At 53.9% G+C, this 27709-nt stretch overlaps 1 protein-coding gene across 1 annotated transcript; it reads left to right on the top strand.

The window, feature by feature from the left end:
• Window positions 1–2300: 2300 nt before the first annotated feature.
• Window positions 2301–27660, top strand: HCN2 (hyperpolarization activated cyclic nucleotide gated potassium and sodium channel 2). The gene is made up of 8 exons (XM_033133873.1): window positions 2301–2881; window positions 11455–11878; window positions 12615–12776; window positions 13826–14044; window positions 14999–15145; window positions 24239–24479; window positions 24702–24866; window positions 26241–27660. Exons 1-8 carry the CDS (start codon window positions 2301–2303, stop codon window positions 26963–26965), a joined length of 2664 nt encoding a protein of 887 aa, XP_032989764.1. The 3' UTR covers window positions 26966–27660.
• The last annotated feature ends 49 nt before the right edge of the window (window positions 27661–27709 follow it).

Genomic DNA, 27709 nt, shown 5'->3' with positions numbered 1-27709 from the left:
AGGAGACCATTGTGAACTGACTTAGCGTTTTATACCTGTCCACATGTTTAGTCCCACGGCCATCTCTGGGTGTCCTATTTGCGCTCACCCCCTGGGTCCTCGGTATCTCTTTTCACACAAAGCAGGCACCATCCTGCTTCAAAGCCTTTGCATAGGTTGTGCTGTCTGCCTGACACTTCCCACAGATGTCCACAGGACACTGTCCCTCTCCTCCAGGTCTTCACTCAGATGTCACCTCTGCGAAGCCTCTGGACATCGTGCCTGTACCTTCCTCACCCCTTTTTCTGGCTCTGAATGGTTGTGTAGCACTTACCACCTTCTAACGGACAAATCTCTTCTAAACGTAATGTGTGTGGTGGTGGGTTATCTGTCTCTGCCTAGCTGTCAGCCTCACCAGGGTGGGGGGCCCGTTAGGTGTTTAGTAAGTATTGTTGGAACGAGTGGATGAGTGGATTCAGTGCAAAGAATACTCTGACCTGGTGAGTGGTGAGTGTGTGGGAGAGATGGGGGCCCAGGGTAGAGCCTGTGGTTGGGGAGGAGTCCTCAGGACTTGAGGACAAGGCCCCCAAGGCTCAGAGAGGGGCTGGGACCTCCTAGGTCCAAGCCAGGTCCCTGGGGAGTAGTTGCTGGTCTCCCTAACCGGCTACCAGACATGGTAAGTCCTCAGGCTGGGCCATGGTCCACCTCCCCACTCAGCAGCGAGCCCCAGGGCTCTGGCAGCCTGCCCAGGCTGACATCTTCCCAGGGCGAGCATAAAAGGTCCCCCTTCAGCTGGAACACACATCTGCCTGGGACGGACTACAGCCTGGCACTGCCGACTCTGCCCACCCAGCCTCTCACTGCCTTTGAACAGACAGTGGCCCCACCTACCCACCCATCAGGCTTCAGGTCTGGTCAGGCACTGCAGACGTGGCCCCTGGGAGGCCGGACCCATCTGGTGCCTGTGCAGCATCCCCTGGGTTCGGGGAAGCCTGACTGGCATGAGATGGACCAGCTCAGCTCACCCGTTGTCCAGATGAGCCGATCTTTCAATCACTGTTGAGCACCTGCTGTGTGCAGGGACAAATCACATCCCTGCCCTTATGGCCCTGACATCCTGGTGGGTGGAGGCTCCCAATGACATCAGGCTGAAAGTGCCACGAAGGGTAGAGGGGTCCTAAGAGGCCAGGACTCTCGCCTCCTAGGCCAGAGTGTTTCTCCCACTCTTCTGCCTCCTCCCTCTGTCACCATGTCTTTCCACCCCCTTCTTATGACACCTATGCCACTCTGGTTGGGGGGGAGTATGTGTGGGGGGAGGGGTGGGAATAGCAGGCTAGGGGCAGAGTCCTGGGCCTAATGCTCCCACCTCACCCAACACCAACCTGGCTCCGACCCCAGAAGCTGATCCTCAGGTGTCTTCTCAGAGCTAGGGGCTGGCTGGGGCAGAGAAATGGGGCAGCACTGTCAGGCTCCCATATGGGCATCAGGCTCCCATGTGGGCATCTGGTGGGAAGGGGTGGCCAGCTCTGGGACCCCTGGGACCCCAGACACTTCCCCATTTTAAAGCCCACCAGCCTTACAGAAGAACCCCAGGCCCCACTGTGGTTTAGGGCACTGTTTAAGTGTGGGGGTCGCCAGCACCCTTGGGTAGCTCTTCCTACTGGCCTCAGTTTCCTCATATGCAGGAGGTGGGGGTGAGGGGGCGATTGTGGGCCTGGAGACTGGTGGCATTGACCCCATTTTGCTCCGCCCCACACAACACATTCAGTTCCCAAGGGGCTTTGCCCAGGGCCCTCAAGTGAACATGCATGGGCTCCGTGGCTTTTAAAAGCATTCCTTTATTATGGACATTTTCAAACCTACAGAAAGGAAAGAGGCTGGAACCGGAGCGGCCCCAGTTCTCTGAGCCCCACTGGCAGCGGTTAACGTGCCCCCGGCGCTCTGGGCAGAGGCGAACCCGAGGCCCTCGCCAAGGTCGCAAGAGGCTCCGGCCCCGCGGCTGGGCTCAGTGACCTTGGGTGCGTCCTTCCGCTTCGCGGGCCTCAGTTTCCCTTTCTGGGACGAGTCTCTCAGGCCTCGGGCCGCGTGACCTTGGGCTGTCCCGGATCTCGCGGCCTCAGTTTCCCGGGCGCAGGGCTGTTGGCGAGGAGCTCCCGCAGGGGGCGCGGGCAGAGGCGGGACTTCTCCCGTCCCGCCCCAGCAAACAAGGCTCCGCCCCCGCGGCCCCGCCCCGCCCCGCCCCGCCTTCCCCCTCCCTCGGGCTCGGGCCGGCGGCGGCGGCGGCGGCGGCTCAGCTCCGCACTGCCCGGCGCCGCCTCGCCATGGACGCGCGCGGGGGCGGCGGGCGGCCCGGGGAGAGCCCGGGCGCGACCCCCGCGCCTGGGCCGGCGCCGCCGCCGCCGCCCGCGCCCCCTCCGGGTCCCGGGCCCGCGCCCCTCCAGCAGTCGGCCCGAGCCGAGGCGGCGCCCCCGGAGGCGGCGGACGAGGACGGCCCGCGGGCCCGGCTCCGCAGCCGCGACAGCTCGTGCGGCCGCCCGGGCACCCCGGGCGCCGCGAGCACGGCCAAGGGCAGCCCTAATGGAGAGTGCGGGCGCGGCGAGCCGCAGTGCAGCCCCGCGGGGCTCGAGGGCCCGGCGCGGGGGCCCAAGGTGTCGTTCTCGTGCCGTGGGGCGGCCGCGGGGCCGGGGCCGGCGGACGAGGCCGGCAGCGAGGAGGCGGGCCCGGCGGGAGAGCCGCGCGGCAGCCAGGCCAGCTTCATGCAGCGCCAGTTCGGCGCGCTCCTGCAGCCGGGCGTCAACAAGTTCTCGCTGCGGATGTTCGGCAGCCAGAAGGCCGTAGAGCGCGAGCAGGAGCGCGTCAAGTCGGCGGGGGCCTGGATCATCCACCCGTACAGCGACTTCAGGTACCGTCACCCGGAGGGACCGTCCTTGGAGCGCCTCGGGGAGGGTGGGGCGGCGCGCCCCGCGGGTGACCTCGGGGCCCCTCGGTGACCTCGGGCGCGTCTGGGACCCGCCCCAGAATGACCTGGGCGCGAAGCTCCGCCCTTGGAGGCGCACTGGGAGGCGCGCGCATACTCCCGCCGGGACCCTGGCGCTCCCCCTCCCACGCACCCTGACATCCCCCACCCTGCGGAGTGGTCTCATATCACCGGCCGCAGGGCCAGGGTCTGTGCTCGGATGGACCGAGAGGACGAATAGAGGGGAACGTGGGCGCCGGGGAGGCGGCGGAAGGAAGGAGGAAGGAAGGGCGCCCGGGAAGGACGCGTCCAGGAGAGGCTGGCGGAGAAAGGGTTAAGCGGACACAGCCTGCTCCCACGATCTCCACCTGCGCCCCATGCCGCAGGGAGGCGCGTCCGGGCCCGGCCTGAGTATGGCACGAGGAGGGGACGCTGAGCGTACTGGGGTTTCCGGGCTGTGTCTTCTCTGAACCGCATCAGTCCCTGCGGTTGGGTGGTGTGCACGTGTCGGTGGGTGTGGAGATGTAGATATGACTTAAACCAGTTGACTGATGCGTGAAAAGGCTCAGAGAGGCCAGGTGCAGGGTCACCGCGGTGTATGTTTGCGGTTCTTGTTCCTGGGCGTGCGCTCTGTGGCCTGCGAGTGTGGACTGTGTGTATCACTGCAGACCGTGTATGTGATCACGAGCATGTGACTTAGGGGGGCCGAGTGTCCTGAGGGCGTGGGCCGAGTGACGGGGGCGGGGGGAGGCGTGTCCCTAGAGGTGTGTCTGCATGGTGGGTCAGTGCTGTGTTAGGGAGAGAGAGTGTGTGTGTGTGTGTGTGTGTGTGTGTGTGTGTGTGTCCGGGTGGGTGTGCACCGGTGGGCAGTGGATGTGAGGTTATGTGTACGTGAGTGGGGGCCATGTGGGATGCGCCCAGAGCAGGAGCGGTTTCAGGACCACGGACAGCGGCCCAGCCTCCTCTCACAGCCTATCAGATGTCAGCACGCTGCGGGTCTCCCCTCCCCAGGCCTGAGCCCCTCCGCCCCCAACGTCGGGGGTCTCCACTTGACAGCTAGGGAAACTGAGGCCCAGGGATACACAAGTCCAGGACAAAGGCTGGAAGAAAGTCCACAAGTTCCAACATTTCACCCCCCAGACCTTCCCTGGGAGGTGAATACAGCCTTGACCAATGGCTTGGTTTTTGAGAGGCCAGTGGAGGGGGGGACCCAGGGGCAGCCCAGATAGGGTGCATCTGGATGGCCCCCACCTGCACGGGGTCTCAACATTCCTCTTTAGGTGGTCCAGGCTGGGAGCCCTTGGGTCAGTGTCCGGGTTGTGAAGGGTCATATGAAATGGGGAGCTAGTGCCAGCTATTTGGGAAGGGACAATGGGGACATGAGGGCTGGGGGAGATAGCTACAGAAAGTGACCACTCCCCCCATTTCCTCCAGGACATCTGCCTGCAGCATTCCCCGGGGCAGTGGGTGGCCCTGGTCTTCCTCTTGGCTACAGAAGAGGTCGTGTGGGGCTTAGGTGAAGGGTGCCAAGAGCAGTCGGGCTCCCCATCCTGTGCCCTATTGTGGGACCCTGGGCAGGCTACATGGTCTGGGCTGGGGAGATAAATTGTAAAATGGGGTGAACAAGCATTGAGGGGGCTAATGACCTGTAGTTGGGACTGGGGGAGCCACAGTCAAATTGAAAAACAGACTATAGCAAAGCTGGGGTGCAGTAGGACCTCTACAACTCCCATGCTTCGGGAACTGTGCTCCTTCTAGACCCTTCTGATTTAGAGACAGGACCCAAGCACATGACCAGAACAGTGCTTCCTTTCCTGGGCCAGGTGCTTTGGGAACACGTTATGAATATTTATTCAATCCTCACGTCAGCTGTGAGGTGAGTGCTGCAGCCACTGGTGTTTACACATGAGGAAAAGGGGCAGAGAGGTACAGTCACTTGCCCAAAGCCACACAGCTCATCTGGGGCAGATCAGGGATTCACACCTGGGCAGGCTGGCCCCTGTGTCCACACTCTTGACTTCCTGGCAGCCTGGCCTCTGGCCATGTTCCATCCAGGCCAAGAAGACATGGGAGGAAAAGACATTCTGGGGGTGTTCCAGATGTTGGGGGTGCCCAGAGGTGTGCCATGGGTCCTCTCTGTTTAAGTCTGTGTTTTAAAAACTGTTCATGGAGCGATGAAGAGGAGACTTTCTTGATCTACTTTTCTGCTTTTGTCTCCTTGTGTCCCCAGAACCCAGTGGTACAGTTACCATCCCCCCGTTGGTGGGTCCGTGTCCACACACTGTACCCGATTTAAAAGGGAAAGGGAGGTGATGAGGTGGTGTCTCCACTTCCTTGAGCTATGACTTCATTGTTTGCCAGTGGAGCCCGTCCCATGCAAACTGGCCTGGCACCTGCCTGGCACCAAGAACGGGACAATTACTGTTTGGTAAACTGGAACAGCCCTGCCTATGCCTCGTTCTGTGAGAGCCTCAAGGTGGCATCCAGGGCACAGGGATGTTGGCAGAGGGTGTTTCGGGGCCATCTGCTTCAATGCCTGGCCTTGAGTGCTCTCCGGGCCTGCCTGCCTCAATTTCCCCAGATGTGAGATGGTGGTGATACGAGGGGAAGGAGGTGTCTGGCATTCCCAGCCATGCCAGCATCTCTCTGGGCCCCAAATCCCGCACCTTTTTCCTCCCCTGCCTATCGAGTCACTTTGCAGGAGCTGGTCTCCCCTCCTGTGCATGCCTTCACCCCAGTACTTCTGATTTTCAACTCCCAGCTCACACTTCGCCTCCCACAGGCCACGTGCCCTGCTGTTCCCAACCTGTTATCGTGTCTGCTGCCCGGACACTCGGAAGCAGCCTTTTCACTTGGTGTTGCCTAGTTGCCCCTCAGCCCCCACCATGGGCATGAGGGTCTGTCTAGGTCCCGTCACAGCGGGTGCCCAGGATGTCTCTGAACGTGCGAGGGGCATGCATGGGTACAGGGCAGGTCTGGGGGAGCTCTGGTCTGCGGGGGGTGGAGTCCTCATCTTCCTAGAGAGTTTGGGCAACTGGCTTCCTTACTGCCTTTCATCTGAAGTCTGTAAGTGCCTCTGAGCTCTGACTTCAGTCACTCTTGCTGCTGCGGATTTTCAGTTCAGTGTCCCTGACCTGTCTGCCCCTGGAGGCTTGGAGTGGGAGACGGAGATGAGTCGGTCTCTTTCCTGGCCCTCACGGCAGTTTAAACGAAGGCAGAACCCTTGGACCTGCATGGGTTCTGTCGCCTCCTCTGGGGTCCCCCTCAGGACTGTGGTGTTGGAAGGGGCTTGAACAACCCGACCACATTGGAGGCCTCTGTCCCCCACGCCAGATGGCCCAGTGGATCAACAGGAGGTCAGGATGGAGGGCTCCCTGCAAATCCCTACATTAGCTCACAGGAATAAACCTCACGTTATCCAGGGCAGGGGGGAGCGAGGGTGAGGGTTTCCCTGACTGCAGACCCTGCACAAGGTACTCGGAGTGGGGGGCAGTGGACAAAGCCCTTCCCCAGGTAGGAAGATCGTGGGCGGCGGGTGGCCATGGCCTCCTCACTCCAGGGGCTTCCTGCCAGAATTTTGAATCTCTGGTCCCTGAATTCCCTGCTTTAAAACTTTACATCCCCAAGTCTCCTGCTTCAACACCCAAGGGCCCAGGCATAATCCCCAGGGTTCGGGGGGACCCTTCCTCAGTCACCCGATTGCACAGGCCAGATCCTGCCTCACTTTCCCCCATCAGCAAACCCGCCCCAAATCCAGCCAGCACAGGTGACCCCCATCTCCTGCCTAGACACCGTCCTCTGCCCTCTTCCTGGCCTTCCGGCTGCCAGCAGGGGCATCTCAAGATACATGTGTCCATCTTTCCCCCTCACTTAAAACCTCCCCTGACCACAGCCCCCAAGACCCTACAGAGTCCAGCTCTTGCCCGCCTCCCCTCATCTCCTCTTACCTCCTTCACTCCGTCTGCTCCAGCCCCAGGCCGCCCAGCCAGCCTTGAAAGGGGAAACCCCACTCAGCCACAGGACCCTTGCACTTGCTGCTCCCTCTCCCAGGGGTACAGTGCCTCCCATACTTTGCCACCTCTTCCAAGAAGCCCTCCCTGTCCACCCTGGCTAGAGTAGACCCTCTGAAGCATCCTTTCCGTCTGTTTGTGTGGAGGGCCCATCTCCCCGCCCGGCTGGGGGCCTTGAGGGAGGCGGGTCTATCTGGTCGCTGTGTATCCTTCAGGCCTTGCACATCACTGGCCCCCAGTCTGTGCTGCTTTGGGATCACCCCAAAGTTCAGTGTCTTCCCCCATAGGAGTCTCCCTTTCCTAATCCATGACACTCACCTCTCCATAATTCACATCTGAGGGCTCAGGCCCCTAATTCTTAGGCCCCTGCTCATCCTTAGTCACTAACCGGGCCCCTAATCCCTGGATTTTCCATCTGTAATTCCCCAGGTTCCTGGTTTTTCCATCCGTAATTCCCCAGGGACATACTGCAGGGAGGGAGCTCACCGTGTCCCTGACAACAGCCACAGGGCCTCAGCCGACCTCCGGCCAGCAGGGCGTGTCTGGCTACCAGGGTCTTGTCACTTCCTACTTGGCATGACTTGGTTTCTCCATCTGAGCCAAGAGAATGGTTGGGCAGCTGCTAAAACAGGACTGAGGTCATGCTGGTGGCCACCAGAGCCCCACTGAGGTCACCAGCCTGTGCAGGTGCACCTGGGAGAGGGTCCAGGATCCCTCCCATCTACAGGGAAACCCCAGCCTCATCCCTGTGTCCCTCTGGCCTGCGTTTCTCTCCGCAAACAAGCTGTGAACTGGCCCGCTGGCCGCTGCCCTCCCGGTGTGTCCACAGAAGCGGGGACCCCACTGTTGTTAGGGAAGATTTTAGAACACAGAAGTTAATTATCCTCATTGAAGGCTCTGGGTAGCTGAGGGCTGACTGTGTGCCACCCCCTGCTGGCTGCTTGATGACATCCCAGTGGTCCCTGAGGTGACCCGTTGAGGAAAGGGCTGCCAGGATTGGGTAGATGAGGCACTGCGGCTCAGAGGAGAGTGCAGTCCCAGGCTGCACAGCCCACAGCCCTTTCCGGGCAGGGCAAGGAAAACGTGGCGTGCTGGGGCAGGCACCCCGGCTTCCTCTGTCCTCCGCCACATCTACCCCAGGACTCTTGCTTCACCTGCTCCTTTCCAGGGGAATCAGGCTGGCTGGAGAGCACACGGGTCGAGGCAGCAGGCCCATTTGGGGGCATCCCAGTTGGAACAGGAGGCCCTGGGGAAGGCCCCGGGCCGTCCTGTCCCTCAGCCCCTGTCCAGTCCCCTGCCCTCTGCTCCAACTCCTCATAAGCCCGGGGGACACCCCCCATACTGGGAAGACAGGACACAGCACGCGATGGGGCTGGGCTCGAGCCCTGAGGGAGGAGTTTCCAGAGGGCGCCGTAGACAGAGGACAGGCCCTGGGCCAGCTCTCAGTTCCTGCCCCCACTCTCTGGTCTGTCAGTGGGGGGAGACTGCTGCCTGCCTCCTCCCACATCCCAAGAATAAAAGGAATGTCTGAAGTGTCACCTGTCAAGGATCATGCCCTCATGCTCTGTGGCCATTTAGCTGGTTTCTAGGCCTGCTGGCCTTCACTTACTCTTTCCTGCTTCCTCTGTACCAGGGCACAGTGCCCTGAAATGGGGGAGAGGCAGGTCTCATTCCAGAGGGTGGAGGTGGGATTAAGAGCTCTATAGTGGATGTTCTGGAGGTTGGGGTGGGGGAGGGGGCAGCAGACAGGTGGGGCCCCTGAACCCCTTTGGATGCTGGGGCCCAGGGGTCTCAAGGAGGAGCAGGTGCCCCAGATCAGGGGTCTGAGCCCCACACCTTGTCTAGATTCAGGCAAAAGAAGGTCTGAAATTTCTGGCAATTTTGCCCACTTTATGTCAGCCCTTTGAGCTCTTCCATCCCCAGGCGGGTTTATGCAGGGCCCTCCCCATCATGACCAGAGTCACCACGTCCACTCAGAGAAGATTCCATCACATGTGGGTAGGACAGTGCCTAGAAGGACCCTCAATGAATGCCACTCCCTGGGCTCCTCTGGGATGGATAGAAGGAGACTGAGGTTTCCAGGGGCTGGAGGAACCTGTCCAAAGTCACGCCTGCCAGTGGGCAGGGAGAAGTGGGTGTCAGCCAGGGCTGGCTGCTGCCCCCACGGTGGTAGACGTTGGGTCCCTTCCAACCTTTGCCTCTCGCATACTGAGCTCCTGTGAACATGTTGGTCCAAATCACTTTTCTCTTCCTCTTGGACAATTTCCTTGGGATCAATTTCCTGGAGTGGAGCACCAGCCAGCAGACGTGGTGTCAATAGCTCTTCCTTTGCTGTGCTATCCAGAAGGAGCCAAATGACAGAGGCTCCGAAGTAGGGAGCTCACTGCAGCCAGTTCTGGGCTCACAACTTTTTATTTACACACTCCAGCCCCTGGGAACCTCAGTCTCATCTTCTATCCATCCCAGAGGAGCCCAGGGAGTGGCATCCTTCCAGACACTGTCCTTCCAGACACTGTCCCACCCACATGTGATGGAACTTTCTCTGAGTGGACGTAGGGACTCCAGTCACGATGGGGAGGGCCCTGCATAAACCCACCTGGGTTTGGAGACCCAAAGAAACCTGAAAAGGCTGACATAATCTGGGGGTGGGTGCTCTTCTCGCAGCATGAAAGGCAAAATCAAATAATTGACTGTTCAAAATTTGACACCCTCCTTTGCCTGAATCTAGACAGTGTGTAGGACTCAGACCCCCGATCTGGGGCACCTGCTCATCACTGAGACCCCCCCAAGGCTTCAGTGTTTCTTTCTTTTGTGATGTTAACATGTGCATAAAACATAGAGTTTGGCGTTTAACCATTTAAAGGCACGACTGAGTGGCATAAAGTACAATCACAAGGTGTTGCATAACCATCACCCCATGCATTTCTAGACGTTTGTCATTTTCCAAAACAGAAACTCTACAGCCCCTTCCCCAGCCCCTGACAAGCACGAACCCACTTCCTGTCTGTGGATGTACCTGTTTGGACATTTTACATAAATGGAATCACACACTGTGTGTCCTTGTGTGTTTCGTGGCTGTCACTGAGCCGCCATCCACGTTGTGGTGCGGCCAAGTATCACTCCCATGTGTGAATGGGCCATGCTCACCTGTGGATGGACATGTGGGCTGTGTCTACCTCGTGGCCGCTGTGAATCTGCTACCTTGAACGTGGAAGCGCAAACACCTATTTGAGTCCCCACTTTCAGTCCTCTGGGAACACACCTGGAGTGGAATTGCTGGGTCATATAGTGACTTGGTTTAACTTTTTGAGGAACAGACAGTTCTCCCTCAGAGTGGTTTTGACTTATATTTTCTCAGTTGCTGCAGGGCCGGTCATCTGTCCATGTGGTCTTTTGCGGCATCTGTCCTCATGGACACTTTATTTAGAACGCCGTGCCTGACCATCAATAGATATTGCTTGAATGCACAGGTCCTTTTCTGAGAGCACTTTCCAGGTAGAATTTTGGAATCGACTTCGGGGACTTGTACCATGTTTTCCCGAAAATAAGACCTACCCTGAAAATAAGCCCCAGTTAAGATCATCAGCCAGAGAGACGCATTTAGTACATTATGACGATTTTCCAGAAGACGATGACATGACTGTATTTGAATAAATGTAGATTGTTGTACATGAAAAAAATGACATCCCCTGAAAATACGACCTAATGCGTCTTTTGGAGCAAAAATTAATATGAGACCCGGTCTTATTTTCGGGAAAATACGGTATAAGACCTGGTCTTATTTTCAGGGAAACACAGTAACTGTCCTGAGTGTATTTGGGAATGGAAGCAACCAGTCATCACTTTTTCAGGCGTATTTGTCACATTAAATGTCCCAGCAGCTGCCAAGTCCTGTTGCTTGGGTAGCTCCCATGGTCTCAGCCCTCCGCTCTGGCCCTGCCCAGCCTTGGCATTCTCCTTGCTGGACTGGCACCCCGCCGCCTCCCTGTTGATGGCCCCCGAGGGTGCTTCCTGAAATGGAAATATAGCCAGTGCCTCATGTGGAAACCCACCTGCTCAGGATAGCATCCAGGCCCTGAAGCCCGACATCAAGCTGCCATGTCCAGCTCCCACCCTGTACCCTCCAGCACCCGCCTCAATCTAAGCCCTCTACTCACCACCTCTCTGCTTGTCTCCCCTCTCCTGTCTTGTCCCCTGGACACCAACCTTGTGCCTGGCACACTGGTCCTTTTGATCAAGGGAAACACTTAACCAATTTTTCAGTGATCTCGTGGGCTCTGTGAGGTCTCTTGCTTCTTCACCAAGGGAAGGTCGGAACTGGGCCAGTGGGAACTCCAGTGGGCAGTGGGGTGCTGTCGGCGGGTGGGAGGACTTCCTGAAGGCAGAGCCCACTAGCCATGACCCAGGGCCAAAGTCTTGGCTTTGTGAGAGGCGGGATCTGGGCTGGCCCTCGAAGGCGCTTGCGCGCGTCGGGCAAGGGTGGGGGCTGACGGCCCGCGCCTCCCTCAGGTTCTACTGGGACTTCACCATGCTGCTGTTCATGGTGGGAAACCTCATCATCATCCCGGTGGGCATCACCTTCTTCAAGGACGAGACCACGGCCCCCTGGATCGTGTTCAACGTGGTCTCGGACACGTTCTTCCTCATGGACCTGGTGCTGAACTTCCGCACGGGCATCGTGATCGAGGACAACACCGAGATCATCCTGGACCCCGAGAAGATCAAGAAGAAGTACCTGCGCACATGGTTCGTGGTGGACTTTGTGTCCTCCATTCCCGTGGACTACATCTTCCTCATCGTGGAGAAAGGCATCGATTCCGAGGTCTACAAGACGGCACGCGCCCTGCGCATCGTGCGCTTCACGAAGATCCTCAGCCTGCTCCGCCTGCTGCGCCTGTCGCGCCTCATCCGCTACATCCACCAATGGGAGGAGGTGAGGGCGTGGGCTGCAGGCCAGGACTGTGAGGGACCACGCTGTGGGCGGGGCCATGGCAGCAGGGGTGGGGCTGTGAGGACACCAGGAGCAACAAGGTGGGGCCATGATGGGAGGCTCTAGACCCGGCTATGAGGACGTAGGAGCCGGGCCCTAGGGAGAACGAGTTTACAGGCACAGGAGAAGGGTCATGGGGGCTTGGGGCGGGGTCCTAAGGGTTGCAGTAAGGGACCTACAAACCATAGGGGCTGGAACCTGGGCATGGTGGGGGCCACGAGCGGGGTCCCAGAAGGGTGTACAGCCGCCGGCCGGGGTCAGAGCACAGCGCCGACCCTTGACACACCCGCGCCCTTTCCCTTCATTCTGCCCTGTAAGAGGAGGAATCCACAGCTCCATTGGCAATGGGGAAACTGAGGCTCAGGGAAGTGAAGTTACGCCCTTGTCCCCCAAATCGAAAACTGCCTCTGGACCACCCGTGCCCAACGATGTTGCCCCGTTTCCAGGGCAGCGACAAGGCTCCAAGGGGGGGTAACCGGGCGGGGAAAGGTTTGCAGGAAGGGAGGTGGTCCTGGGAGAGGGGAGTGGGGGCAGGCTGGGCAGGGGCCACGTGCTCTCCTGCAGGACACTGCATTAATCCGAAAGGCAGTGCGGCCCCCTGGGGGTGGGGAGCGCAAGGAGGGGTCTGACGGTCCGGTCTGGAGGCGCCTTCCTCCCTCACATGCCCGCCCCGCCCCAGATCTTCCACATGACCTACGACCTGGCGAGCGCGGTCATGCGCATCTGCAACCTCATCAGCATGATGCTGCTGCTGTGCCACTGGGACGGCTGCCTGCAGTTCCTGGTGCCCATGCTGCAGGACTTCCCGCGCAACTGCTGGGTGTCCATCAACGGCATGGTGGTGAGCGCCCCGCCCTGGGCCCCGCCCCGCTCGGCCACGCCCCACCGGATCCCATCCCCGCTTTACAGACCCCAGAGTGAATCCCAGAAAGGTCCCAGGTTCGTGCCCTCTGGTACCATGGACAGGCAGCTCCTTGATCACTCCAGTGTGACTGTGACAACTTTTGTCACCTAGACATATCATCATGATTTTTTCCGATTGAGTCTACTTTCTATGTACATAAATGTATTTAAAAAACAAATAGGAACCTAGTATCATGGACCATAAGAGAGAAAAATCCTCCAAGCGAGTCCCAGTCACAAGTTGCTTCCTGCCTGAAGTACTGACCGTTGAATGGGCCAAGTCTTGGGTTCCCAGCAGCACCACAAGGAACCTTTCTCCTGCCCCAGAGGGCTGAGCCTCCGGCACATGTGGGGTGGGATGTGCTCCGAGCTGGGCAGGGGCAGGGGGGCGTTGATGAGCGAGGGGCAGCAGCACAGGGAACACCCTCAGGCGTGCACCGGCACCGGCGCCTGGCACAGCTGCCTGGCTGAGGCAGCTCATTGTCTGGCCCGACACCCGGCATGCTGTCCTGTTTCCTGAACAGGCCCCACTGCACCCCTCCCCCTGCCGGGTCAACTGAGGACTGCCCCGGGGAGTTGGGGGGGGGGTCCTCCTGGCTCTGCCTGATGCCTCCACCCTCCTGGCCCCCTCTGATTGGATCCCAGTGTCCCCAGCTTACCGGCCCCAGTGTCCCTGAAACTTTCACATCCTCTTGGCCTCACAGACACACTGATCAGTGGCTACAAAGGGATAGGGGCTCCTGAGACCCCAGGGCCAGGCTACGGCCCCTCTGAGCCTCAGTTTCCCTAGGAGTGATGTGGGGAAGCAGCTTCATACGTGCCCCTGGCACTCACTGTAGCACATGTACTGTTTCTCGGTTACCTCTGGACGTGGGAAACTCACCACCTCAGGTGCCTGGGGGAGGACAGGCAGGTGGGGCCTTTCGGGCCAAGGGGCTCCCTGGGGGCCATGAGCGCCTGCCCACCCACCAACCGGTGGCCTTGCAGAACCACTCGTGGAGCGAGCTCTACTCCTTCGCGCTCTTCAAGGCCATGAGCCACATGCTGTGCATCGGGTATGGACGGCAGGCGCCAGAGAGCATGACTGACATCTGGCTGACGATGCTGAGTATGATCGTGGGCGCCACCTGCTACGCCATGTTCATCGGCCACGCCACCGCCCTCATCCAGTCACTAGACTCTTCGAGGCGCCAGTACCAAGAGAAGGTCTGGGGGCATGGGGATTCTAGAGGGGTTTGTGGCTGTGGTTAGGAGTAGAAGCTCCTCAGGGTCACTCGAGGACATACCGGTTGGCTAGGCCCATGGAAGAGGCCTCTCGGGGAGCAAGGATGTTTGGCTACTTGGACCGAGCCTTGGGGTGGGGCGAGCCTCCATGGAGCTAGTCTGAGGGCCAGGTACCAGGAAGGGCTGAGAGACAGCAGGCGCTGGTCCCCACAAGCCAGCCCTTTCTGTAGTTCAACCTCGAGGTCTACTCTGCCTTGGTTTCCAAAGATGAGGCCAAAGATGAGCATGCCCCCCCATGCCCAAGCTGTCTTTCTGCCCTGCTATCCAATGGCTGCCCCTGGCCGGGCAGCTAGGAACACCCCCAGCAGTGCCAGTTAGGTCGGCCGGGTCAGCTGGGCCCAGTGCCCGGCACCCTGGCTGCCCAGAAGCCGCGGCCTCACACCCAAACATGAGCTGGTGCCGCCACTCGCCTGCCGTCACGGGTTCCGCTGAGCTCAGGGCAGCTGTGGCCGGGTGGAGCTGGGGCGGAAACCGGGCTGGGGCACTCCTGGGGGTGCCATCCTGGGGATAGCAGGGACTGGCACCCCCGCCTGGTACCCATATCCCTGCCCTCCTTAGGAGGGGCTGAGCAGGTGGTTTATAGGAAGATACTGGGGGAGGGGTGCCAGGGCCACAGGCAGAGCTGGGGGCCTCTGGAACGGGGCTCCAGCATCTTGGGAGCCTGGAATCAGGCGGTGCACCCATTTCCCAGGGGCCGGGTTGCCAAATAAACTTCAGGACACAAGGAATAATTTGTTAGCGTGTGCCTGTCCCAAGGATGGCCCAAGATCTTCTCACACTAAAGGTCATCGGCGATGACCTGGGACCCAGATGTAACTGGGTGGCCATGTGTATTGTTACCCCGTGAGGCTGATCCAGGCCCTCGCCCCATTACAGTACAAGCAGGTGGAGCAGTACATGTCCTTCCACAAGCTGCCTGCCGACTTCCGCCAGAAGATCCACGACTACTACGAGCACCGCTACCAGGGCAAGATGTTCGACGAGGACAGCATCCTGGGCGAGCTCAACGGGCCCCTGCGGGAGGTGAGGTGGCCGTGGGCCCTGGGCTCGATTGGGGATCCAGATGCCCCAGTCACACTGCCAGTCCCAGAGATGGGCATGGAGGACGCAAGCTAGATGGTGCCTCCGCCAGCCTCCAGCCCCTGCAGCCCTGGGTCGTCTCACCCTCTAGCGGACTCCACTTACCCTATTTGGGGTGTGTATCAGACAGAGGGGGCAGGCAGAGGAAAGGCAGCCTGGAGAGGGCCAGCCCAGGGCAGGTTGTCCTGGGAATGCCCACTCTGCCCCTAACAGCCCAGGGGATGTTGGGCAAGATTCCTGGGGTGGCCGTGACAAGTGACCACACACTGGGCCGCTTAAAACAACAGGAATTCATCCTTCCACATTTTGGGGTCAAGAGCCCCAGATCCAGGCGTCACAGGGTCCCGCTCCCTCCAGAGGCTCCAGGGGATTGTCCTTCCTATGTCTTACAGCTTTTGGTATACCTGGCTGTCCTTGGTGTCCCTTGGCTTATAGATGTGTCACACCAAACCTCTGCCTGTGTTTGCACGATTCTCTCCCTGTGTGTCACCTCTTTTTATAAAGACACGTGATATTGGATTTGGGGCCCACTTTACTCCAGTGTGACCTCATCTTAACTAATAATATCTGCAAAGACCCTATTTCAACATAAGGTCCCGTTCCTGGGTACCGGAGGTTCAGGATTTCAACATATTTGGGGGATATAGTTCAGCCCACAATACTCTCCCAGCAGTTACCGAGTGCCATCTGTGAGCCCTGCCTTGTGCCCTTGGGGAGGACCAAAGGGAGAAGCTCTGGGAATGACTGGAGTGGCAGGGGGCTGAGGTGGTGATGTCTGAGCCAGGTGGATGTGAGCCTGTGTTGTCCTGGGTGGAAGGCAAGGCCGGGGCCCTTAGGAAAAGGGGCAAGGATGGCGAGGGAAGCTAATAAGGGCTAGAGGAAGGGGGCACTGCGCCCCCCAACCTTCCCCCACCTTCCGTGCTGGGTTTTTGAGGGTGGGGAGCCATTCACAGACATTGCCTTCTAGGGAGCAGGTGCTGTGGTTAATGACACTAAAGATGTTTAATTGTATTTGATAATTAATAATTATTCATGCATTCATCCATCCATTCATTCATATAGTGTGACTCATAGACAACAAGATGCATAAAATTCAGTGGTTTTTAGTATATTCAGAGCTGTGCAACCATTGTTACTGTCTAATGGCACAGCATTACTGTCACCCCAAAAGGACACCCATGCCCCTGAGCCATCATTCCCCGTTCCCCTCCCCCAGGCCTTGGCAACCTGTATTTGATAATTACTTAAATGTTTACACAATTCCGAAGTCCAGTTTACAAAACCACATATATTTAGGAAATTCCGGCCTTGTCCAGTAGCACGTTCCCTCTTGCTACATCCTTCCATTTCCGGTTCTGGGTGCGGCCACCTCTCCGCACACCCCGCCCCTTCCGTGGACCCCCTGGGCGCAGTCTTGGCGCTTTTGCTCCGCGCATTTGCGGGAGGGGCTCCGGCCAGCGGGCGGAGGGTCCAAGGCAGTGTCTGGTCCCTGCTGAAGGCCTGTGCTGTGCTGCACGCCCAGCCGCAACGCCAGGGACCCTGATCCCAGCTGAGGGACGTTTCCAGATGCACCGGTGACCTGTGTATTCAGGGCTGTTTTATTTGTGCTTTTCATTCTGTGAACTCGCTGTAACTTTTGCTTGTTTTTCTAAAGAACTTTTGGTCTTTTTTTTTTTTTTTTAAGAAATTATATACTAGGTCTGACAATTAAGTTCGCGAACTTTGTTGCAATGCTGTTGCTAACCTTTTTTATCAGTGGGATTATTCATTATGAATTTGTACCAACTGGACAAACAGTTAACCAAGTTTACTAATTGGAAGTGCTGAAAAGGCTACATGAAAAAATTAGACGACCTGAGCTTTTCGCCAACAATTCATGGCTGTTGCATCACGACAATGCACCAGCTCACACGGCACAGTCTGTGAGGGAGTTTTTAGCCAGTAACATGACTGTATTGGAAAACCCTCCCTATTCACCTGATCTGGCCCCCAGTGACTTCTTTCTTTACCCGAATGTAAAGGAAATAGTGAAAGGAAGACATGTTGATGACATTCAGGACATCAAGGGTAATTCGACGACAGCTCTGATGGCCATTCCAGAAAGAAGAGTTCCAAAATTGCTTTGAAGGGTGGACTAGGCGCTGGTGTTGGTGCATAGCTTTCCAAGGGGAGTACATCAAAGGTGACCATAGTGATATTCAGCAATGAGGTATGTGGCACTTTTTCTAAGATGAGTTCACAAACTTAATTGTCAGACCTCGTACGTGGAGGATTTTAACTCTTTGTCATACAAATTTCCATCCTTATGGCCGTTGGTCTTTTTTTTAAAAAATTTTTTAATTTTTTTATTGGGGAAGGGGAACAGGACTTTATTGGGGAACAGTGTGTACTTCCAGGACTTTTTTCCAAATCAAGTTGTTGTCCTTTCAGTCTTAGTTGTGGAGGGCACAGCTCAGCTCCAGGTCCAGTTGCCGTTGCTAGTTGCAGGGGGCACAGCCCACGATCCCTTGCAGGAGTCGAACCGGCAACCTTGCGGTTGAGAGGACGCTCCAACCAACTGAGCCATCCAGGAGCTCAGCGGCAGCAGCTCCTCTCAAGGTGCCGTGTTCAATCTTAGTTACAGGGGGTGCAGCCCACCATCCCTTGCGGGACTCGTTCAATCTTAGTTACAGGGGGCACAGCCCACCATCCCTTGCGGGACTCGAGGAATTGAATGGGCAACCTTGTGGTTGAGGGCCCACTGGCCCACGTGGGACTCGAACCGGCAGCCTTCGGAGTTAGGAGGACGGAGCTCCAACCGCCTGAGCCACCGGGCCGGCCCCTGGCCGTTGGTCTTTTAACTTTGCTTACTTTGTTTTTCTTTTCTTGATATGGGTGATTTTTATGTTGCATACAGCAGGAGTTCCATGTATGCTTGCTGTACCCAGTAGACCCCAACAGCTGCTTGCTGAATAGAGCCGGTTCACAATTCATGCTTGCTGTAAATCCACGTAGATTATAGCAGAATTCACCCATGTTTTCTTCTAATGCTTGTAGTTTCACTTTTTCCATTTATGTTCTTATTCCCACCTGCCACCCCCTCCCCTTGGGCAACCATCAGCTTGTTGTCTGTATCTGTAGGTTTGTTTCTATTTTGTTTGTTCGTTTATTTTGTTCTTTAGATTCCACATATAAGTGAGATCATAGGTATTTGTCTTTATGTCTGACTTATTTCACTCAGCACAATCCATGTTGTCACAAATGGCAAGATTTCATTCTTTTTTGTGTTCGAGTAATACTCTATTGTATATATACCACATCATCTTTATCCATTCCTCTATTGATGGGCACTTAGGGTGCTTCCGTATCTTGGCTAGTGTAAATAGTGCTGCAGTGAACACAGTGGTGCAAATATCTTTTCAAATTTCTTCAGATAAATGCCCAGAAGTAGAATTGCTGGGTCATTAGGTAGTTCTATGTTTAGTTCTTATTTTTTGAGGAACCTCCATACTGTTTCCCACAATGGCTGCACCAGTTTACATTCCCACCAGCAGTGCACGAGGGTTCCCTTTTCTCCACATCCTCATCAACACTTATTGTTTGTTGATTTATTGATGATGCCATTGTGACAGGTGTGAGGTGATACCTCATTGTGGTTTTATTTGATTTCCTTGATGAGTAGTGATGTTAAAACGTCTTTTATGTGTCTATTGGCCATGTGTGTGTCTTCTTTGGAGGAATGTTCATTCAGGTCCTCTGCCAAATTTTTAATTGGATTGTTTGTAAGATTTTGAGTTGTATGAGTTCTTTATATATTTTGGATATTAACCCCTTATTGGATATATCATTGGTGAATATCTTCTCCCATTCTGTAAGTTGTTTTCGTTTTGTTGGTTTCCTTTGCTGTGCAAAAACTTTTTAGTTTGATGTGGTCCCATTTGTTTATTTTTTGTTGTTTCCCTTGCCCGAGGGGATATATCAAAAAGATATTGCTAAGACAGATGTCAAAGAGTTTACTGTCCATTAATGTCTAGTTTTGTGGTTTCAGGTCTTATATTTAACTCTTTAGTCTGTTTTGAGTTTATTCCTGTATATGGCCTAAGAAAGCAGCCTACTTTCATTCTTTTGCATGTATCTGTCCAGTTTTCGCAACACCATTTACTGAAGAGACTGCCTGTACCCCATTGTACGTCCTTGCCTCCTTTGTCATAAATTAGTTGACTGGATAAGCGAGGGTTTATCTCTGGGCTCTTTGTTCTGTTCCATTGATCTATTTTCTGTGTCTGTTTTCATGCCAGTATCAGTTTTTATGTTGTTCTTTATGCTGTAAATTAAAGTTTATTGGGGTAACATTGGTTAACAACATCATATAAATTTCAGGTGTACAACTTCATAATATAGGTATACTCTGTGTGCTAACCATGCAAAGTCTAGTCTCCTTCCGTCACCATATATTTGACCCCCTTTACTCTCTCTGTCTTCCCGCCACCCACTTCCACTCTGGTAACCACCATTCTGTTGTTGGAGTTTGTTTGTTGCTTTTTGTTTTATAGCCTGCATGAGTGAAATCCTATGGTTCTTGTCTTTTTCCATCTGACTTATTTCACTAGCATGATACTCTCAAGATCCATCCATATTGTCACAAATGGCAGTATTTCATCTTTTTTTTTTTACAGCTGAGTAGTATTCCATTGTGTGTGTGTGTGTATCACATCTTTATCCAATCATAGGTAGAAGGATACTTAGGTTGTTTCCATGTCTTGGCCACCATGAATAATGCTTCAGTGAACATGGGTGTACATGTATCTTTACAGATAAGTATTTTCACATTTTTCAGGTAGATTCCCAGAAGAGGGATTGCTGGTCATATGGCAGCTCTATTCTTAATTTTTTGAGTTGCATTTCCCTGATAGCTAGTGATGTTGAGCATGTTTTCATATATCTATTGGCCTTCCTTGGAATGTCTGTTCAGGTCCTCTGCCCATTTTTTAATTGAATTGTTTGTCTTTTTGTTGCTGAGTTGTATGAGTTCTTTATATATTTTGGATATTAGCCCATTATTTGAGGTATCGTTTGCAAATATTTTCTCCCATTCAGTTGGTTGCCTTTTTGTTTTGTTGATCTTTTTTTTTTTTTTTTTGGCTGTGCAGAAGCTTTTTCAGTTTGATGTAATACCATTCCTTTATTTTTGCTTTTACTTTCCTTGCCTCTGAGGTCAAATTCACAAAAGCTTCTCTGAGACCAAGGTCAATAGGTTTACAGCCTGTGTTTTCTTCTATGTGTTTTATTGTTTCGGGTCTTACATTTAAGTCTTTAATCCACTGAGTTAATTTTTGTGTATGGCATCAGATGGCAGTCTAGTTTCACTCTTTTGCATGTGACCGTCCAGTTTTCCCAGCACCATTTATTAAAGAGACTGTCCTTTCTCCATTGAATGTTTTGGGCTCCTTTGTTGAAAATTAGTTGGTCATATGAGTGGATTCATTGCTGGGCTCTCAGTTCTGTCCCATTGGTCTGTGTCTGTTTTTTGGCCAGTACTATGTTGTTTTGACTTTGTAGTATAGTTTGAAGTCAGGGAGTGTGGAACATCCGGCTGTGTTCTTTTTTCTCAGGATTGCATTGGCTATTGAGGGTCTTTCCTGGTCCCATACAAATGCTATTTGAGGATTTTTTGTTCTATTTCTGTGAAAAATGCTATTGGGATTCAGATGGGGATTGCATTAAATCTGTGTATCATTTGAGGTAATATGGCTGTGTTAGCAATGTTAATGCTTCCAGTCCATGAACACGGAATATCATTCCATTTGTGTCTTCATCAATTTCTTTCAACAATGTCTTGTAGTTTTCAGTGTACAGGTCATTTACCTCTTTTGTTAAATTCATTTCTAGGTATTTTATCCTTTTGTTGCAGTTGTAAATGGTATTGTTTTCTTAATTTCTTTAATAGTTCGCTGTTAGTATATAGGAATGCAGTGGCTTTTTGTGTATTGATTTTGTATCCTGCAATTTTACTGTTTCTAATTGTCTTTTGAGGTAGTCTTTAGGGCCATATATATATATCATTTGCAAATAGTGAGCTTTACTTCTTCATTCCCAATTTGGATGCCTTTTACTTCTTTCTCTTGCCTGATTACTTCCAGTACTATGTTGAATAACAGCAGTGAGAGGGGACATCCTTGTCTTGTTCCTGATCTGGGAGGACATGCTTGCAGCTTTTCACCATTGAGTATGGTGTGAGCTGTGGGCTTGTCATATATGCCCTTATTATGTTGAGGTACTTTCCTCCTACACCCATTTTATTGAGAGTTCCTATCATAAAAGGATGTTGAATTTTGTCAAATGCATTTTCTGCATCTATTGAGATGATCATACAATTCTTATCCTTCATTTTGTTAATGAATCAATCATATTGATTGATTTACAGATATGGAACCATTCTTGTATCCCCTGGATAAAACCCACTTGGTCGTGGTGTATGATCCTTTAGATCAGACCAGGGGTGTCCAAACTTTTTTCAACGTTTTTCACCAAGGGCCATATGCGGTAAAATACACAAACAGCCGGGCCACTCACTCGAGGTGAAGTACATATTGCCTCACCTGGTTTATTTAAGTAAACTAAATATATTTTTGGAATTTGCTGCAGGCCAATAAAAAATGGATTGCGGGCCGCAGTTGGCCCGCGGGCCGCAGTTTGGACACCCCTGCTTTAGATGTCTTGTTCAATCCAATTTATTAATATTTTATTGAGAAGTTTTGCATCTATCTTCATAAAGAATATTGGCCTATAATTTTTTTCTTATGGTAGTGTCTTCATTTTTGTTTATCATTTCAAAGAACCAGCTCTTAGTTTTATTGATCTTTACTATTTTTAAAATTTTTCTATTTTATTTGTTTCCACTCTGATCTTAACTATTTCCTTCCGCTTGCTTTGGGTTTGTTTTTCTTCTAGTTCCTTTAGCTGTAGAGTTAGATTGTTTATTTGTTTTTTTTGTTTCTTGAGGTCAGCCAGTATGGCTATGAACTTTCCTCTTAAAACTGCTTTTGCTGCATCCCATAAATTTTGAAAAGTTGTTTTCATTTTCATTTGTCTCAAGGTCATTGTTGATTTCCTGTTTGATTTCCACTTTGACCCATTGGTTGTTTAGTAGCATGTTGTTTAGTCTCCACATATTTGTGTATTTTCCAGGCTTTTTCCTGTAGTTAATGTCTAGTTTTATGCCATTGTGGTGGGTAAAGACACTTGATATGATTTCAATCTTTTTGAATTTATTGAGGATTGTTTGGGGGCTTAATATGTGATTTATCCTGGAGAATGTTCCATGTGCACTTGAAAAAGAAAGTGTATTCTGCAGTTGGGATGAAATGTTCTATAAATGTCTATTAAGTTGATTTCGTCTAACGTGATATTTAAGGTCACTATTTCCTTATTAATTTTCTGTCTGGATGACCTATCCATTGATGTGAGTGGTAGTAAAGCCCCCTACTATTGTATTACTGTCAGTTTCTCATTTTATGCCCATAAATACTTGCTTTATGTATTTACGTGCTCCTATGTTGGGTGTATAGATATTTACAATTGTTATTGCCTGTTCTTGGATTGACCCACTTATAATTATGTAATGTTTTTGTTTATACATTTTTGTTTTAAAGTCTGTTTGGTTGATATGAGTCTTGCTATCTCAGGTTTCTTGTCATTTCTATTTGCATGGAATATCTCTTCCCATCGCTTCACTTTCAGGCTCTGTGTGTTTCTATTTGAAGTGAGTCTCTTGTTAAGTAGCATCTAGATGGGTCATGTTTTTAATCCATTCATCCACCGTGTCTTTTTATTTGAGCATTTAATCCATTTACATTTAATGTAATTAGTGGTAAGTATGTACACATTGCCATTTTGTTTTCTGGTCATCTGCTATGGGGCTGAAACATCTGGCTTCACCCCTTTAAAGTTCCATTGCGCTTGGGGTCTTTCCTGGGTTTTTACTCTATTCTGTTGGTCTCTCTGCTCTCTGTGCGTGAAGTTTTACAATGTGTTTTAATATCTTGGAGGGCTCGTCCTCGCTGCTTTCCTTTTTCATGGGTTTCCTGCTGTTTTTTCTCACTTGTTCTAAATGAACTTGACGATCTCCAGTTATTATTGGGATCATGTGATGGTATTTTTATTGGTATCATGTGAAATGTGTACATGAACAGGGAGAATGGGTATCTTTTGTCTTTATGATGGTGAGGAGTTCTATGTTAGGACACAGTGTGTTCATGTCTCCTGTGCCTTTCAGGAGCATTTCTGAGTTTTCTTTATACAGATGTGGACATGTCCTGTTACCTTCATACCACACTATTTTACGTAGCTTTTTATGCTGGTTTAAATGGGGTCTTCTCATCCACTGTATCCTCTTCTAAGGTTTTCATTTGCATATACAAAGCTGTTGATTTTAAAGAGACTTTTCCTTTTTATTGAAGTTCATCTTACAGAAGACTGTTCATGTCGTAAGGGCATACTCAATGGATGTTCTGTAAATTGAAATCCCCATGTAACCACCACCCAGATCAAACATTGAACATTTCAGTCCCCCAGAAGCTTTTTTGCCAAGGGTAAACTGTCAGCCTGACTTCTACCACAATGATTCATTTTAATGTTCTTGGTTTTTATGTTGACTTTTTCTATCAGTTGTTATTATAACTAACTTTCCTTATTTGTTAGTTTTCCATTGGTTCTTTTGGGTTTTCCAGTAGTCACATTAAAAGTGATAGTAAAGTGAGTTTTACTTTTCCAAGTCTTACGTCTGCAATCACTTTTTCTTGTCTAATTGCATTGGTTGGCATTGCCAGTAGTGTTAAGTATGGAATCAGTGTGCATCGTTTCTTCCTCCTGTCTTTGGTGACAAAATCTAGTGTTTGCCCATTAAATAAGTAAGATGCTGGCTTTCAGGCTAAAGTGTTAAACCCCTTCCACAGATGAAGAAACTGAGGGTCTGAGTGGTGGAACAGTCCCAAAGGTGAGATGGAATCAAGAGCTGGACCTGTGCCCTGATGTCACCCCTGCCTCCCACCTCTACAGGAGATTGTCAACTTCAACTGCCGGAAGCTGGTGGCCTCGATGCCACTGTTTGCCAATGCTGACCCCAACTTTGTCACGGCCATGCTGACCAAACTCAAGTTCGAGGTATTCCAGCCAGGTGACTACATCATCCGTGAGGGCACCATTGGTAAGAAGATGTACTTCATCCAGCACGGTGTGGTCAGCGTGCTCACAAAGGGCAACAAGGAGATGAAGCTGTCCGATGGCTCCTATTTTGGGGGTGAGCATCTGCAGGGGCTGGGGAGCAGGTAACAGAGCTGGACTCTTTTTGGGGATGGAGGGCGACGTGGGGGGGTCACATGGGTGCAGGCATAGCCATCAGGAAGAACCTCTGGGTGGAACGGCAGCCCTAGCAAAGGTGTGGGCTGGACGATGCTCACGGCAGCTGGGAGGGCCCCAGGGTGATGCACAGCCACCAAGGTGCTTCCCTTTCCACACGCAGAGATCTGCCTGCTGACGCGGGGCCGACGCACAGCCAGTGTTCGGGCCGACACCTACTGCCGCTTATACTCGCTCAGCGTGGACAACTTCAACGAGGTGCTGGAGGAGTACCCCATGATGCGGCGGGCCTTTGAGACGGTGGCCATCGACCGCCTGGACCGCATCGGTGAGTGGGTCTTGCTGTCGGCCCTCTGTGATGGCAGGGGGATCGCACGAGATGGGAGGGGGCATGGCCAGCTGACAGGAGACAAGATTGTCTGGATCTCTCTCTGGGGCAAACACAGCCCACGTTCCGAAGAACAAGATAGTGTTGGGTGTGTTCAGTTGTGCAGAACTCTGCTCATTTGGCAGTTACTTGGTGAGCACCTACCATGTGCCAAGAGGTATAGATGGTGGACCATGAGGCCGGCTTGGGTGCCACCCTCAGGAAGCTTATGTCATAGAGGGCAGGGGGACTGGTGGGGCTTCCTGGTGATGCTGAGTGGAGATCAGGATGAGAAGGCATGTTCTAGGAGTGGACACAAGATGTGCAAAGGCCCTGAGGTGGGAAAGAGGCCTGGAGTCCAGAGAGCCAGGGTCGCTGGCAGGAGTCTATGGAGGCAGGCAGGGACTGGGCACACAAGGCCTTGTGAGCTGTGGGGACAGGCATTTGGATGGTAAACCAGGAACAATAGCCATGGGTGAGTCTCGGCAGGAGGAGACCCAATCAGATTGGTATTCTGCAGGTGGGGGGATCTCAGGAATAGTAGAGAGGTGGAGCCCTCGAGACTTCCTGGTAACTAGATGTAGGAGAGACAGATGGTAGACCTCAGTGCTACTTACGGGAATAAACACAATGGCTGGAAAAGCAGGACTAGGCAAGGCAAGGGGTCAGGGAAGACTTCCTGTATACAGAAAGTGCTCAACACGTGTTTATATATAACAGGCACTCAACAATTTGCTCTGTACAATAGGTGTTCAACATAAATTGGAGTGGCAGGTACTTAAGATATATTTGCTCTATTCAGCAGGCACTCAACAGGTGCTCACTTCACAGGTGGTAAGCACTCGGCACTCTGGCTATAAACAGGCGGTGTTCTGGGCGTATTGCTCTGTATTACAGGTGTTCAGTACATGACTGCTGTATACAGGAAATGCTCCATGCACGCTGGCAGTTTACAGGTGTCTGATACCTGCTTTATGTAAAGAGCAAGCGCTCTATGTGCTTGCTACACACATCAGGTGCTTGATTCGTGCTCCTATACAGATCATGCGTACTTGCCAAACACAAAGGCTCTCAGTTTCTGCTTCCTATACACAGCAGAACTAGATACCTGTCCTCTATATATGGAAGGCGCTCAATACTTGAAGCTGTGTACAGGCTGTGGAGTAGTAGGTGGCTGACCCCTGCTTGCTGTGTACAGGTGTTCTGTGCACACTGGCAGTAGAGTTGGTGCCCAACACCTGGCTGCTGTATGCAGAAGGCGCTCAGCACACGCAGTGATGCGCCTCCGGGATGCCCACAGCATCCCACACTGACACGCCCCCGCCTCGCCCCCAGGCAAGAAGAACTCCATCCTGCTGCACAAGGTCCAGCATGACCTCCACTCGGGGGTGTTCAACAACCAGGAGAATGCCATCATCCAGGAGATCGTCAAGTACGACCGTGAGATGGTGCAGCAGGCCGAGCTGGGCCAACGCGTCGGCCTCTTCCCGCCGCCGCCACCGCCGCAGGTCACCTCGGCCATTGCCACGCTTCAGCAGGCGGTGGCCATGAGTTTCTGCCCGCAGGTGGCGCGCCCGCTAGTGGGGCCGCTGGCGCTTGGCTCGCCGCGCCTTGTGCGCCGCCTGCCCCCGGGGCCCGCTCCCGCTGCCACCGCCTCACCGGGGCCCGCTCCTGCTGCCACCGCCTCACCGGGGCCCGCACCAGCTGCCAGCCCCCCGGGTGCGCCCGCCAGTCCCCGAGCGCCGCGGACTTCGCCCTATGGCGGCGCGCCTAGCCCTCCAGCTGGGCCCCGCGCAGGGCCCGCGCTGCCAGCGCGCCGCCTGAGCCGCGCCTCGCGCCCGCTCTCTGCCTCGCAGCCCTCGCTGCCCCACGGCGCCCCTGGGCCCGGCCCCGCAGCCTCAGCGCGTCCGGCCAGCAGCTCCACGCCACGCCTGGGGCCCGCGCCCGCAGCCCGGGCCGCTGCGCCCAGCCCGGACCACAGGGACTCGGCCTCGCCTGCTGCCGCTGGAGGCCTCGACCCGCTGGACTCTGCGCGCTCTCGCCTCTCGTCCAACTTGTGACCCTCGCTGCGCCGCCCCGCGGGCCCGGGTGGGCCAGGGGCGGGGCCTTCATCCAGACCAAAGCCATGCCATTGCGCGCTGCCCCGGCTGCCCGCCCCAGAAGCCATAGAGGAGTCGCAGGTAGTTGTAGTTGGACGGGCGGGCCGGCTGGCGGGGCAGCCCCTTCCGAGTCCCCGCCATTCCCCCTCATCACCCTGCGCCCACCCACATCACCCCTACCCACAGGGGTGGCCTCGCAAGTGTGCGAGGGGGCTCCCTTCACCTCGGTGCCTCAGTTCCCCCAACTGTGAAAAGGGGATGGGGCCACCCTGTGGCCGAGAGGAGATGGCTGTGGAGTCCTGCCCGCCCCCACCCTCTTAGGTGGCCCTCCGTCCGATGAGGATTCTGTTTAAGTGCAATACTTGGCCCGCCGGCTTCCCGCTCCCTCCATCGCGCTCATGCAATAACCGGCCCGGCCCCTGTCCATGCGCGCCCCAGTGACCTTCCTAGAGCCGGCACACACAGCGCCCTCCAGTGCCTGGCACCCAGGGGCTGGCAGTCCCGGCTGTGCAGGGGTGTGGGGGCGAGGCTGGGGGTCCCCGCCTTCGTGATGAATGTACTGACAAGTCAAGGCAGCAGAACCCCCACCACGCCCCCCATGCCCCACTAACCCCCACATCCCCATTCCGCGCAATAAACGACAGCATTGGCGCCCAGCCTGCCTGCATCTGATTGCTTGGCGCCTGGCACGGGCTGGGCAGTACA

The sequence above is a fragment of the Rhinolophus ferrumequinum genome, chromosome 18, assembly GCF_004115265.2.
Source record: "Rhinolophus ferrumequinum isolate MPI-CBG mRhiFer1 chromosome 18, mRhiFer1_v1.p, whole genome shotgun sequence".
NCBI lineage: Eukaryota > Metazoa > Chordata > Mammalia > Chiroptera > Rhinolophidae > Rhinolophus > Rhinolophus ferrumequinum.
This window is presented reverse-complemented; position numbering and strand designations above follow the sequence as displayed.